Source organism: Desmodus rotundus, chromosome 5, assembly GCF_022682495.2.
Source record: "Desmodus rotundus isolate HL8 chromosome 5, HLdesRot8A.1, whole genome shotgun sequence".
In the NCBI taxonomy this organism is placed as follows: domain Eukaryota; kingdom Metazoa; phylum Chordata; class Mammalia; order Chiroptera; family Phyllostomidae; genus Desmodus; species Desmodus rotundus.
Window position 1 is genome coordinate 142,944,282 of NC_071391.1, and position 12,718 is coordinate 142,956,999.

Sequence of the window (12,718 nt, forward strand, 5' to 3'; positions counted from 1 at the left end):
AACTACATGTGGATGAGAACCAGTAGCAGAATAGGTAATAGTTTCTTTCAAACAGAAACTCATTGACTCTTCATGACATCCATGTACTTCCTTGCTCGATAAAAGTCATCCCTGTAGGGTGGTGGTATTGCAGGGCCTGGCTCTGAGGGCTGCAGCGTGGCAACCAAAGGAGAAAAAATCAGTGACAGTTGTGGCATGTCTTCTACCAAATCACCAAGGTTTTTTCTTGATATGACAGATTCAAGTTCAGGAAGGAGGCTAGCCATATTAGCCTGGTCCCTGGCTTAGCAGATTCACTTATCTTGGATAACTGACTTTGCTATTGATTTTAAATCTAACCACTTCACTAAGCTCTTCTATTATTTCCAAACATTTGTATGTAGTTTTTTTAAAATTTTCTATGTAAACTTACTCATATAATCTGCAAATAATAATAGCTTTAATTCCTTCTTTCCAGTTTGTGTACTTCTAATTTCTTTCGTTCCTCTCTTTGTTTTTTTTATTTGAATTTGAATTAAAGTCCCCAAAGGATATTTCTTGACAGTGAGTGTAAAATTCATATAAAAGAATACGTTGGTAGGAAAAGCAAAGATACATTTTTATCAAAGGGAGAATCAGGCTATTAGATGTTAAATTATATTTTAAAGCTACAATAATTTAAAAGCTAATTTGACTACAAAATCTGACCTGAATGGATATGAAGATATCAAACTTCTTAATATATTTTATTTAATGTAAGTTTTTGTACTTTGCTATAGAAATAGTAATGTGATTATGGGGTGCTATCCTAGTACCCTCTGATTGTATAATGTAAAACATGTACCATATTATCTTTATAAAATCTCTAAAATTCTGAGGTCCAAAGCACAGTGGGTCCCAAGGTTTCAAATAAGAATTTAGGGACCTGTACAACAACCCTCCAACTATCTTAAGAAATGCAATATTACCACATTGCCAATTAAATATACTCATAGCTGTCTTGTGTACCCTTCTCAGTTGCTTCCTCCATCCTCCCCTCCACAAATCAGAACTCTTCTGATTTGTTGTTCATATTCTTTAATGCTTAACTAATTGAAATTAAATTAAATGCCTTTCTTATTCAATGTATTGGAATTAATTTCAGAAGAACTAAGAGTTAAATGTAGAAAATAAAATCATAAAGTAACTAGTAGAAAATGTAGATGGATACTTTGTGATCTTGGGAGTGCAGAAGACTTTTCTAAAACGCAGTTCTTAAGGCAGAAAGAAAAAATGGAGAGGTATGAGAACATTAAAATGAGTGAAACTTCTACATACAACTTAAAAATTAAAAGGTAACAAAAATGCTTACAAATATATATGATGATTGATATTCTTAACATATTAAAGTCTTTACAAATTAATAGAATACTCATAGAAAACTAAGAAATACACATTATATATAGTGTACAAAAGAAATACAAGGGAACTCTACAAGTTAGAAATAATTAAAGGAATGCATATTGGAAATATAAGGTGTCACTTATTAAAATGACAGAGATGAAAAAATAATACTTAAGAGTGGAGATGCTACCAATCAACCAGGGAATGCCTGATTGGAGTGAGTGTACAGTGTTATAGCCTTTGAGAAGAGCGATTTTATTTACCAATACTTAAAACTCCACATAATTTGAAGATTTATTCTAAGGCAATACAGGAGTATGTACAAGGGTGTTCATATGATGTTTTTTAATAGGTAAAACATTAAAATGTCCCTAAAAGTCATTTAGTAGAGGAATAGTAAAATAAGTCATGGTACATTCATTTAAAAGAAAAGCAAACCCCAATATGTTGTAGAACAATGTCTGATAGGGGAAAGTGTTAGAAAAGTTTACTTATGTATAAAGCAGACAAAAAACATGAACAATTTGATACTATTTAAAATAAAAAGTTATCTGAATTTTTGGAGGCTGAGCAGCCTCAGGTGGACAAAAGAATTTCAAATGTTTGAAAACAAAATGTGGATGGAGCTCCTGCCAGAGCTGCGTGTGCTGTTTGTTCTTACTCAGCCATCACGGCTTCCCACCTTCACGTTGGGCTGTTCCTTTCTATGCCCCTCGAACAGCTGTATTTTAACCTTCTCCCTCTGCTCCCTGTGCCCCTCGTCCATGGTGGGCCCTAGGATGTTCTGTGTCCAGTTACTGCAATAGTCCTGCATGGGCAGGTAGCCCTGAGTACTGCCTATAGTGCTCACCAATCACAGATATCACTTGCTGGTTTGTCCTCATCTTGTCTCTTCAAGTTGCAAATTCCTTTAAATTACTCAGGATGCCCCCGAGGGAAAGCAAGAACCTGGGGGCTAGCAGTTCAGGGGTCTCGGCTGCTCAGGCTCTACTCACTCTGAGAATCGAGGGAATTAAAGTCCAGCAGCACACCGTGGAGGCCCTGCTCTAGGGGGATCCATTCAACCAGGGTTAAGAATCTATGAAGTTTAGAGATTCTTGAACTCTGTAGTTTAGAAAATGGAAAAGGTCAACCATTAACTGTTCAGTACTATTTTAACATAACAATGAAAATAAACTATTCTTTCTGGGATGCCCACTCTTCAGATTCACAACATGTGTGTGTTTGTGTGTATGTTACGTGATTCTGAATCAAGAGACGTAGCATCCTAGAGGGCAGTGTAGTTTCTTCTCCTCCTCCTCCTTTTTTGTATTGGCTATTGTCATTTTTTAAAATTTGACAATCTAAAGGAAAATACCTGATTAAGTAGTCAGGTATTGCCTGTTTAAAATCATTTTTTAGATTTTATTTTATTGATTATGCTATTACAGTTGTTCCAATTTTCCCCCCTTTGCTCCCTCCACCCAGAATCCCCCAAGTTTCTTTTAATTGTTATATTAAAATAGTATTGAAATAGTAATTTCTTATCAGCTGCATTATTAGGGTCCTGTGGGTATGTTTGAGAATCTGGTTTGCATGAAATCAATTAGTGGGCACAGTCAATATTCTTAATGAGAACTGAAATAGAATAGACTAGAAAATAATGAAGTGTATTACATGCAGCAATGGTAAACATTGTTTCTTGAAATTTCTTTTTCAGTTTTTAGTGCAGTGTAAAATGTTTCTGACAATGAGTTTGAGATAAAAAAGGGTTTCAGAAATGTTGTCTTTACATGGTAAACAAGGTATTCTGGCAAAGACAATGATGCTAAATCTAGTAATATTTATGGAAGGATGAATTTTAGGAGATCTCCAGTTTAGGATGAAAAATAATCAAATTGTTCTTGAATAACTGCTCTGAAGGGGAAACACTACTACTCAAGGCAACCTACCCCGTATTTATTCTCATTGCTTGGAAGCTTTTTCCTATACTGAATTGTTGTTAATTCTGTTTTCTAGTAACATCCATGTATTAGTTTGAATAGTAACTACTATTTTTAGGGCGCCCCTGTCTTCTGATAGCTCTTCAGATGTTTGCAGGACAGCTGCTGTTCAGGGATGGATGTGCAGTTAAGCTCCAGAACAATTGATTGCTGTGAGACCTTACTCTCATTATAATAGTTAAACAAACAAACAAAAAACCTGGGTGGAGATTTAATGTGTTAATGAGACATGCGATGCATGAAGAAGCGTGTATTCAATAGTTACACTGTGAAAGTGCCGAAGAGTCTCTGGCTCTCCATACTCAGACATCATCTTTCTCACCTACGCTTCTTTAAAACTGTTCTGCTGTTGTCCGAGGAGCAACATTTCTCTTTCTCCCTTTAAATATTGTCTCCCTGGGTGCTCAAGCTATATATAATGAGCCCTCTTTTTGTGGTGAACTCTCTTGATTTCCATCGTAGGCGTTCCCGAGACCCCAGGTTGGTTCAGTGGTAGAATTATTCCCTGCCATGTGGGAGATCTGGGTTCAATTCCAGCCAATCCATTCCAGCCCATGCACCAGGCTCTGTATTGGTCTCTGGTGATCTCTTTTCATGTTTGTCCTGGAGATTGCAAGAACCCTGGGTCCTGGTAACATTCCCACTGAAAATTCATTTCTGTTTTTCATGTGGCTAGATTTGACCCCCTCTTCAAACATATTCACACCTAATCATGCTTTAATTTGTCGGTGGGTTTCCTAATACATGGCATCTGAATGTAATTCTCATAGTGGGATGTTTTCAAAAAAATATTTAATCCTCCCTGGAGGACATGCTTATTAATTAATTAATTAATTTTTATTGTTGTTCAAGTACAGTTGTCTCCACTTGCACTGCCCCCTCATGCTTATTGATTTTAGAGAGGGGGTGGGAGGGAGATAGAGAGGAAGAGGAACAATGATATAAGAAACATTGATTGGTTGCCCCTCCTGCTTGCCCTGACTGGGAACTGAACCTGAATCTAGCATGTGCTTTGACTGGGAATCAAACCCGTGACCTTTTGGTTTATGGGACAAGACTCCAACCAACTGAGCCACACTGGCAAAGGCTCTTAGAGCCTTGCCATCTCTCTTAGTCTAGACCAAAGATCAACTATGTCTTGTAGTCCAAATCTGGCTTGCCTCCTATTTTTGTAATTAAAGTTATTGGAACACAGCAATGTCCACTCATTTATGTTATATTTTTGGCTACATTCTTGCTATAATTGTAGAGTCTAGTAGTTGCAACAGACTATCTACTTGGCCCTTTACAAAAACAATTTGCTGACCTGTTTTAGACAACACCGTTAATGTAGTCTTGGAACATTTGGATGGCTCCATCACACGTTGAGCTCACAGTCCCATAAAACCAGGTGTTTCACATGTGGTGCTATTAAATAAATAATCAAGAGGGAATTTGGGGGTTTCTTGATTCTGTTTTTGATACTTTTAAAGACTTTCTGGAGGAGGTTGGATTTCATTTTGTCTTTGAAAAGGGCTACATGTGGTAATCTGCTCTGAAAATGATAGGCCAGGTATAGTTTAGGGCAAGGCTTTCAAAAGTGTGTTCCTGAAAAACTAGTTTCCTTCTTTCTTTTTTTTAAATCCTCACCTAAGGATATGTTTTTATTGATTTTTAGAGAGGCGAGGAGAGGGAGAATGCCCTGCCCGGGGATCAAACCTGCAGCCTTTTGGTGTATGAGATGATGCTCCTACTCACTGAGCAGTGTGGGCAGGGCAAAACCCCCCTAGTTTCTTGATATGATCCTCAATAAAAGGTTGTTATGTTAAATAACTTTGGAGAAGACTCTTGAGATCCCCTTCTTGGGCATTCACAGTGCATGTGGAATATGAAAGATGTAAAGAAGTCCTCGATAAACTCACCTGTTCAGTGGTGTTTCCCATACCTACTGTGTGTGCTTGTGCCCGTGTGCACCTCTGTGTGCACGTGCAGAGGGCCTGTTAACTGACATTTCCCGGTGTTCTTAGGGACACAGTAGGAGGTTCCAGGTGAAGGGAGTGCCTTAAACGTGTGAGGGGTGGCAGCTACTGGTAGAAGGGTAGAGAAAGTCTTTAGAAGTTAATATCGGTCATCTTTTGATAATGTCTAACTGGTGAGGAAATAACTGTTCTGTATACTTTTTCTTTTATATCACTTGAGTCTTCAAAAGTAAATACCCAAAAAAGTGGTGTCAGTTCCTTTAAATTATGAACTCTAGATAATTTTAAGGCTATTTACATAGTTTTGACTATCTGATGGAGAGATTAACTTAGAAAAACATTTAGCCCTGGCTGGTGTGGCTCAGTGGATTGAGAGCTGATCTGTGAACTGAAGGGTCACTGGTTTGATTCCCAGTCAGGGCACATGCCTGGGTTGTGGGCCAGGTCCCCAGTTGAGGGTGTGTGAGAGGCAACCACACATTGATGTTTTTCTCCCTTTCTTTCTCTCTCCCTTCCTCTCTCTCTAAAGATAAATAAATAAAATCCTTAAGGAAAAAGGAAAAAAAATTAGGAAATTGAGAATATGGAAGCAGTAGGGGCTGTTAAGAATTAATTATCCAAAAAAATTAAGATAAAACATTTTCCAAAATTAGAATAATAAATAGGGTAAATTTGACTTAAGTTAAAAAGTTCAATTTATGCCCAGGTTTTCCAGGAGTACATTAGTGAAGCGAGGAATATCTATGATAAAATTTGTTCTTTCTGAACATAGTAGACATGACAAGATTCTTTGTGGGTTATTTTTTCTTTTTCTTTTTCTTTTTTAAAATAAAGTATGATCTTTAGTTGTTACAGTATCATTTGGAATATTCTAAACAGAACATACCTCTTAGTAAATTTTTCTCTTCATTGTTGAAAAGGCCATGCAACATTTAGTAGAAGAGTTCACATAATTTAAACACAAGGGGATGTGACCAAACCAAAACATGGCAGAATAGTGAAACTATCCGAAAGCATATACTCAGTGTTTTTGTTGTAAATTTTGATCTTATGCAAAGTTGTCTAAATGTTTGTTTTTATGAGTTTAAATTGTCTTCTCTCCACAGAATCAAGTGACGGATACTAATAGAAAACTACAACATGAGGGAAAGGAAGTAAGGCCAGTTTACCTTTTGAAAAAACCTTTTCTGTTTTCTGTCATTCTCTTCTGATGACTGTGTTCTTGACTTAGTGGCTTGTAAGACCATAAACAGTATATTGGAGGAATTTGGATATTATTGTTGCTTCGCCTACTGTGCATCTGAATTAAACGAATATAGCCACTAGAAAGCAGAATGAGAGAGGATGTTGCCTTCCCTACCTGTGTTTTTAAATCACGTGGGTAGTCATCCTAAGGACTTGCTGCTCCCTGTTCCTGGAACGCCCTTTTCCTGGTATTTACCCACGCCAGACCTTTCTATTTGTTTGTTAGCTCCTTACTGAGGCGTTTTCTAACCACCTTAACTGAAGTTGCAGTTTCATTCTTAACCCCCTGTGTTCTTTTTGTGTGTTTGTTTTACCTTTCTTCCTTTACTTTTCTCCATTGCATCTATCACACTCTGATAGTGTATATTTTATATTTGCTTATTGTCTGTCTCCTTGCATTAGAAATTCAGTTCCATGAGGTCAGACATTTTTGTTTGTTATGTTTATTGCTATGTCCCCTCTACCTTTCTAAACAGTGACTGGAACAAAGTGGGTGCTCTGTAAACACTTGTTAAAAAGTGAATCATTGATGCCATTAATTGATATACTCATCATTTAAATTATCAAGTTTACAAGATTATTTTACATCCATTTTCTCACTTGATCCTCATGGCAGACTTAGGACAAAGTCGGGACATGTATTACCACTATGTCATTGATGAGGAAACTAAAACAGAGGGTGTGCTAAAGTTTACACAGTAAATGGGAAGGATGAGGCTAAAACTGAAGTTTCCTCACTTGTACACAGTTCATTTCTCTTCTGTGAGTCGTGTGCCTTTCTTATTGCCTAGTATTTGTTGTTAACTTCAATGTCTTTAAGATTGGCTCCTGGTTGTTTTATCAGTGAATTAATCGGGGTCATTATCTTTTGTTTCCAATGGTATCTAAGCCGATAACATTTTTAGAAATGGGTGTGGGAATGCTACAAGAGGCTATGTAGATAGAGTATTGCTTTTTGAAAGTTTGTCACATATTTTAAATTACACAGAGAGTGCAGGTTCTTCTAGTTTTATTGTGGTATGACTTCAGACCAAAGCCTTTGAAACAGATATGGGAAGAAAAGTGAGTTACTCTTCACCCAAATGGAATTTTTGGAAAAGCACACTTGTAAGTGTGTGGTTTATTTATAGAAATAGAGGTTTAGTTGTAATTACTTTCAAGACTCACTTGAAACTGTATGAGAAGGATTATTTTCCTCCAGTACTCTAGCACTGATAACAGAAAAGCAGGATCTTCTCAGAAGAGTGATGAAGCCACAAATCTTGAAGAATCTGACTAGGGTTTGGAGGAAATCTGAAAATTTTTGTTTTCTTCGGGGGAGCCTCTGAATTTTAGGGATTCATTTTACCTAGCCTTTCCTCATATAGAGCATGTATGTTGAGGAGAAAGTAGGAGACCATGCAGCAGTGTTTTACTGACCGAGAAAGGCAGTTCCTTAGCCACTTGGCAGGTCTTACTATGAAGCTGGGATTTTCTGATGAACTGAACACAGGGTTGAAAAATGTGACTGAAAGCTTTTTATTTACAGCTATTGGCATAATTCAGTTTTTTCCCCTCTTGCCAAGCTGGTAATAGCAATGGAAGAGCTGAAGCAGTGTCGACTACAACAGAGAAATATTTCTGCCACTGTTGATAAATTAATGCTGTGTCTTCCAGGTGAGAAACTGGAAATGGATTAGGATTCTTGATGCAATTCCTTTAGCTTTAATTAGTCTTTCACTTCTCTAAATAATGCTTGTGTGCTTTTCCCTCCTTCTCTTTCAAGTCCTGGAGATGTATAGCAAACTGAGGGACCAGATGAAAACTAAAAGGTAAGTTTTTTTTTTTTAATTGAATAATTTTTTAATCTAAAATTTCTGTTATTTAAAATACCTTTAAGGTATATATTTGGCATAACCTTTTTAAAAATAATTAAGTTCATGTAACATCTTCTCTAGCCTTTTGTATATCTATTGATTTCTCCTGATACTTACTTATATATACTAGTGGTATGCTGATGTAATTTGTCAAGGGAAAAGCATATAACTGTTTTAGTGGTAATTGGTTTGAGAAGCATGCTTTGGCTCAGTACTGTAGCAGAACAAATAGTTACTGGTTCTGGTGCAGGGATTCTCCACTGCAACAGAACCAATAAAGTGTGTGTGTGTGTGTGTCTGTGTGTGTGTGTGGGGGGTGCCACTTTAAGGAGCTGGTTTACATGGTTATGGAGGTTGGGAGGTCTAAGTCTAAAATCTGCGGAGCAGGCTGATGGGCCAGAGTATCAGGGAGGAGTAAGTACGGATTGTAGCCTGAGTCTGAAGGCAGTCTGCTGGCAAGATTCCCTCTTCCTTGGGGAAAGGCAGTCTTCTTTCTATTAGGGCCTTCAAATGAATGAAACCCACCTATGTTATGGAGAGGAGTCTTCTTTACTAACAGTCTGTTGAGTTAAATGTTAGCAATCTCATCTATAAACACCTTCACGGAAGTATGTGGAATAATATTTGACCAAATATCCAGTACTGTGGTCTAGCCAACTTGACACACAAAATTAACCATCACAAGGGGCAAGGTCAAGGGTAAGTTTAGAGGATTTCTCTCTTGTGTGTTGTTGTATTTTCTTATTTATTCCAGATGAAACTCTATAATGACTTTTTGGCTCTTCTTTCCAAACTAGAGCAAGCATCCCTACCCTCTCTGCCTTGGGGTACCAGGTAGTACGATGAGGCAGTATGTGAAGCTTCAGGATAAATGGGACACATCTTCTAGAAATATTAATTTTACCTAGGTTTTGAGGGGAAAACTATGGAATTAAAATGTATTTAATATTGAAATAAGAATAGAAATGTGAATAAAAATTCTACATTCTCAAGAATTTTAAAGCTAAAGCATGAGGCATCAAAATTTTTTGATTTCTTAGGATTGTTTCCCAAGCTTCCTTCTCTCCAGGAGGACATGGCCACATAAAAGAACACAGGTAGAAAAATATGAGATGTGAAAGGAGTATGATTTTCCTGACAATCTTTTTGTAAAGTTCTAAAATTACAGAAAATAAAAGAACACTTGTGTGATTTCTCTGAATTAACTTTTAATTTTTAGTTAACTTTTAATTAAAAGTTAATTAAATATTAACTTTTCCTGTTTTGTTTCACATATATGTCTATGGGCATGTGTGTGTATATATATATATATGTTTGTATACATACATGCATACATGTGTGTGTGTGTGTGTGTGTATGAGGCAGTCCAGAAAAAGTCCAGCTATTGTTAATATAATGAGAATGGTTTGCGTGTCGTTGTGGCCTGGCAGCCAAGGAGAGTGGACTGGAATGCACGAGTGTGAACAATGACGACTTCACTGTACTAGTCAGTGGGGGCAGTAGATGCTGTTGTGTGAGCATGTGTACTGTGTGGCCGTCACATTCAAAATGACCGAACGGATGGAGCCAGAAATCTGTATCAGTTTTTGAGTTAAGCTTGAACATTCTCTGTGGAAACTATTTGGGTGATTCCGAAGGCCGCAGCTATGGGCAACTGGTGACTGGCAGCTTTATCACGACAACACATGTGGTCATGCATCACATCTCGTGCAGTGTTTCAGTGAAACATCAAGTCACCCAGGTCACTCAGCCTCCTGACAGCCCAGGGTTGGCGCCCTGCGACTTCTGCTTTTTCCCAAAGCTACAGTCACCTTTGAAAAGGAAGAGATTTCAGACCATCAATGAGATTCAGGAAAATACTATGAGGCAGCTGATGGCAGGTAGGAGAGGTGTGAGGTCCCAAGGTGCTACTTTGAAGGGGACTGAGGCATCATTGTCCTGTGTACAATGTTTCTTGTATCTTCCTCAGTAAATGTCTCTGTTTTTCATAGTACATGGCTGGATACTTTCTGGATAGACCTTGTGTGTGTATGTGTGTGTGTAAACATATATAAAGATGTGTGTGTGTATAAAGATGCACATACACACATGGACAGAAAGAGGTAAAAATATACATTTAAAAAAATTACAGGTAAAACGTCTGTCCCCTTCCTCCGTCCTGTTCCTTTCCCTACTTCTGTCCCCTTCCTCTGTCCTGTTCTTTTCCCTACTTCTGTCCCCATCCTCCGTCCTGTTCCTTTCCCTGCTTCTGTCCCCTTCCTCCATCCTGTTCCTTTCCCTACTCCCCAGAAGAAACCAGTATCTTAAATCTGATGTGTCCTTTGCTGCCTGTTTTCAGTATCTATAAATGATTGTATTATTTTGTATTTTTAAAAATATTTAGATGAATGGTTCTCATTTCTCATTTTTTTGAGATTCATTTATTCAGCAAAAATGAATTAAGTACCTAACGTATGCTAGGCATTGCTCTTGGTGCTGGGGATACAGCTCTGACCAAAACAAATAGAAAGATCTGCTCTTATGGGGCTTACATATTAGTAGAGGACTGATTTTCTTTATTTATATACGTATAGTTCACTTGTTTTAAATGCTCTGTAGTAGTCCATTATATGAATCATTCACATTTCCTCTCGTAGTTCTAGTGGTTGTCATAAGTGCTATTCACCAATATTTCTAGCTGAAGCATCTTTTGGCACATGGTAGGGTTGTATTTCCTGGGCTCCCTTGGGCTCTCTGACTGTTCTGGCTGATAAGGTGCGAGCAGAAGTGATAAGTGTTTTGGGGTTTAGCAGTTAATATCCAGTGCAAGTCCTTCCAGAGTTCTATTTTCCCTTAGTCATGACAAACGGTGACTTTCAAGACGGCAATTGAATTCCTGAGTGTTTGTAAGGAACAGAGCTTCCCTGCCAACCTGTTTTGGATGTATAATGGAAATAAGTTACAAATCCCTGTTTTAAAGCTACTGAGAGTTTTGGATTGTTGTTATTACAGGATGACTGACCTGACTGACCCTATGAGGGACATTTGGTATGTTTCCAATTGTTTGCTATGCAGAGAATGGTGTAATAAATATCCTTGTTCATGTCTCTTTGGGCATACATCAAGGTTTCTTGAGAACAATGCTCTTCAAATGTTGCTATGTTTACAAATCACATGGAGATTTGTTAAATGTAGATTCTGATTCAGTAAGTCAGGGGTCATTCCTGACAGTCTTCGTTTGAGGTAATGCCAGTTCTGCTGGTCTAGGATTTACCAGTATACCTAGAAGATCAGTTGGGTCAAAGAAAGGATATAAATGTCTTGGATCTTAACTAGACATTGCTCTCCAAAGTGATTTACCAGTTTTAGACTTCCACCAGCATTTGTGGGACATCCTATTACTCAACCTCTTAGCAACATCATCAGTATCTGTTATTCAAAGTTTTTAGTTTTTGCAAATCTGATGATTGTGACATGATGGATAACTGTTCCAGAGTTGCGTTTCTTTGATTACTAGTGAAATTGGTTTCTTTCATATACCAGGTGGAACAAAAGTAAGTTACCAGTGTGAGTAAATGAGACACAGTATTTATTCTTTTATTATTATTTATTAATTATTGTGTTATTTTTCATGTGAACAACTATAAACCTACTTTTACCCCACCCTGTATTTTTCCCTTTTTTCTCTTAGGTCATCTCCGCCCCGCCATTTATAAAAATTCATTATATATTTTAGATGCCTTTTCCTATTATATCCTCCAAATGTTTTCTTCAATATATGGCCTATCCATTAACTTTGTATATTTAATGTTTTTTTGTTGTATAGTAACTGTAAATTTTGTTACATTCAAATTTGGTTTGTGATCTTTAAAATTTTATTTGTAAATATTCTCAAGCTCAATATTAATAACTTTTGTCTTTTACCTGAGCCAGTAGAAAGTAAGTTGCTAACCTGATGCTCCATCATCCCCAAATACTTTAGAGTGATTTTCTACCGATAAAGATACTCTCCTATGCGGCCACATACAACAGAGGGTAGAAATCAACATTGATAGACTAGTAGCATCTAATCCTCATACCCGATTCAAATTTTGCCAGTTGTCTCAATCATGCTCTTTATGGCAAAAGAGCCCAGTTTAAATCGTGAGCTACATTTAGTCCTCTTCAATCTGGAACTAGCCTCGGGCTTCCCTTGCCTTTCCTGGCCCTGTCACTTTTGAGGATTAGAGGCTGTTTACTATGCAGAGCGCCTCATGGTTAGAGTCATGTTGTGTGTTTTTGGCTGGGATCTCACAAACGTGGTACTGTGTTCTCGCTGCATTCTGTCAGGTGGCAG

The 12,718-nt window shown here is 37.5% G+C and overlaps 1 protein-coding gene across 7 annotated transcripts in view; it reads left to right on the plus strand.

Annotated features, from left to right (window-relative positions):
- The window catches only part of EXOC6B (exocyst complex component 6B), a 542,713-nt gene that overhangs the window by 70,547 nt on the left and 459,448 nt on the right, over positions 1-12,718 (plus strand). For 3 of the 7 annotated variants that reach the window (XM_024552690.4, XM_045189356.3, XM_053923769.2), the window contains exons 3-5: positions 6,409-6,456; positions 8,113-8,203; positions 8,313-8,358. The exons of 1 other annotated variant lie outside the window; for it this stretch is intronic. In XM_024552690.4, coding sequence (XP_024408458.3) covers positions 6,409-6,456; positions 8,113-8,203; positions 8,313-8,358 — 185 coding nt within the window. Of the gene's footprint in view, positions 1-6,408; positions 6,457-8,075; positions 8,204-8,312; positions 8,359-12,718 lie in introns of all 7 variants that reach the window. 3 more of the 7 variants (XM_045189358.3, XM_053923771.2, XM_053923772.2) reach the window with 3 other exon arrangements.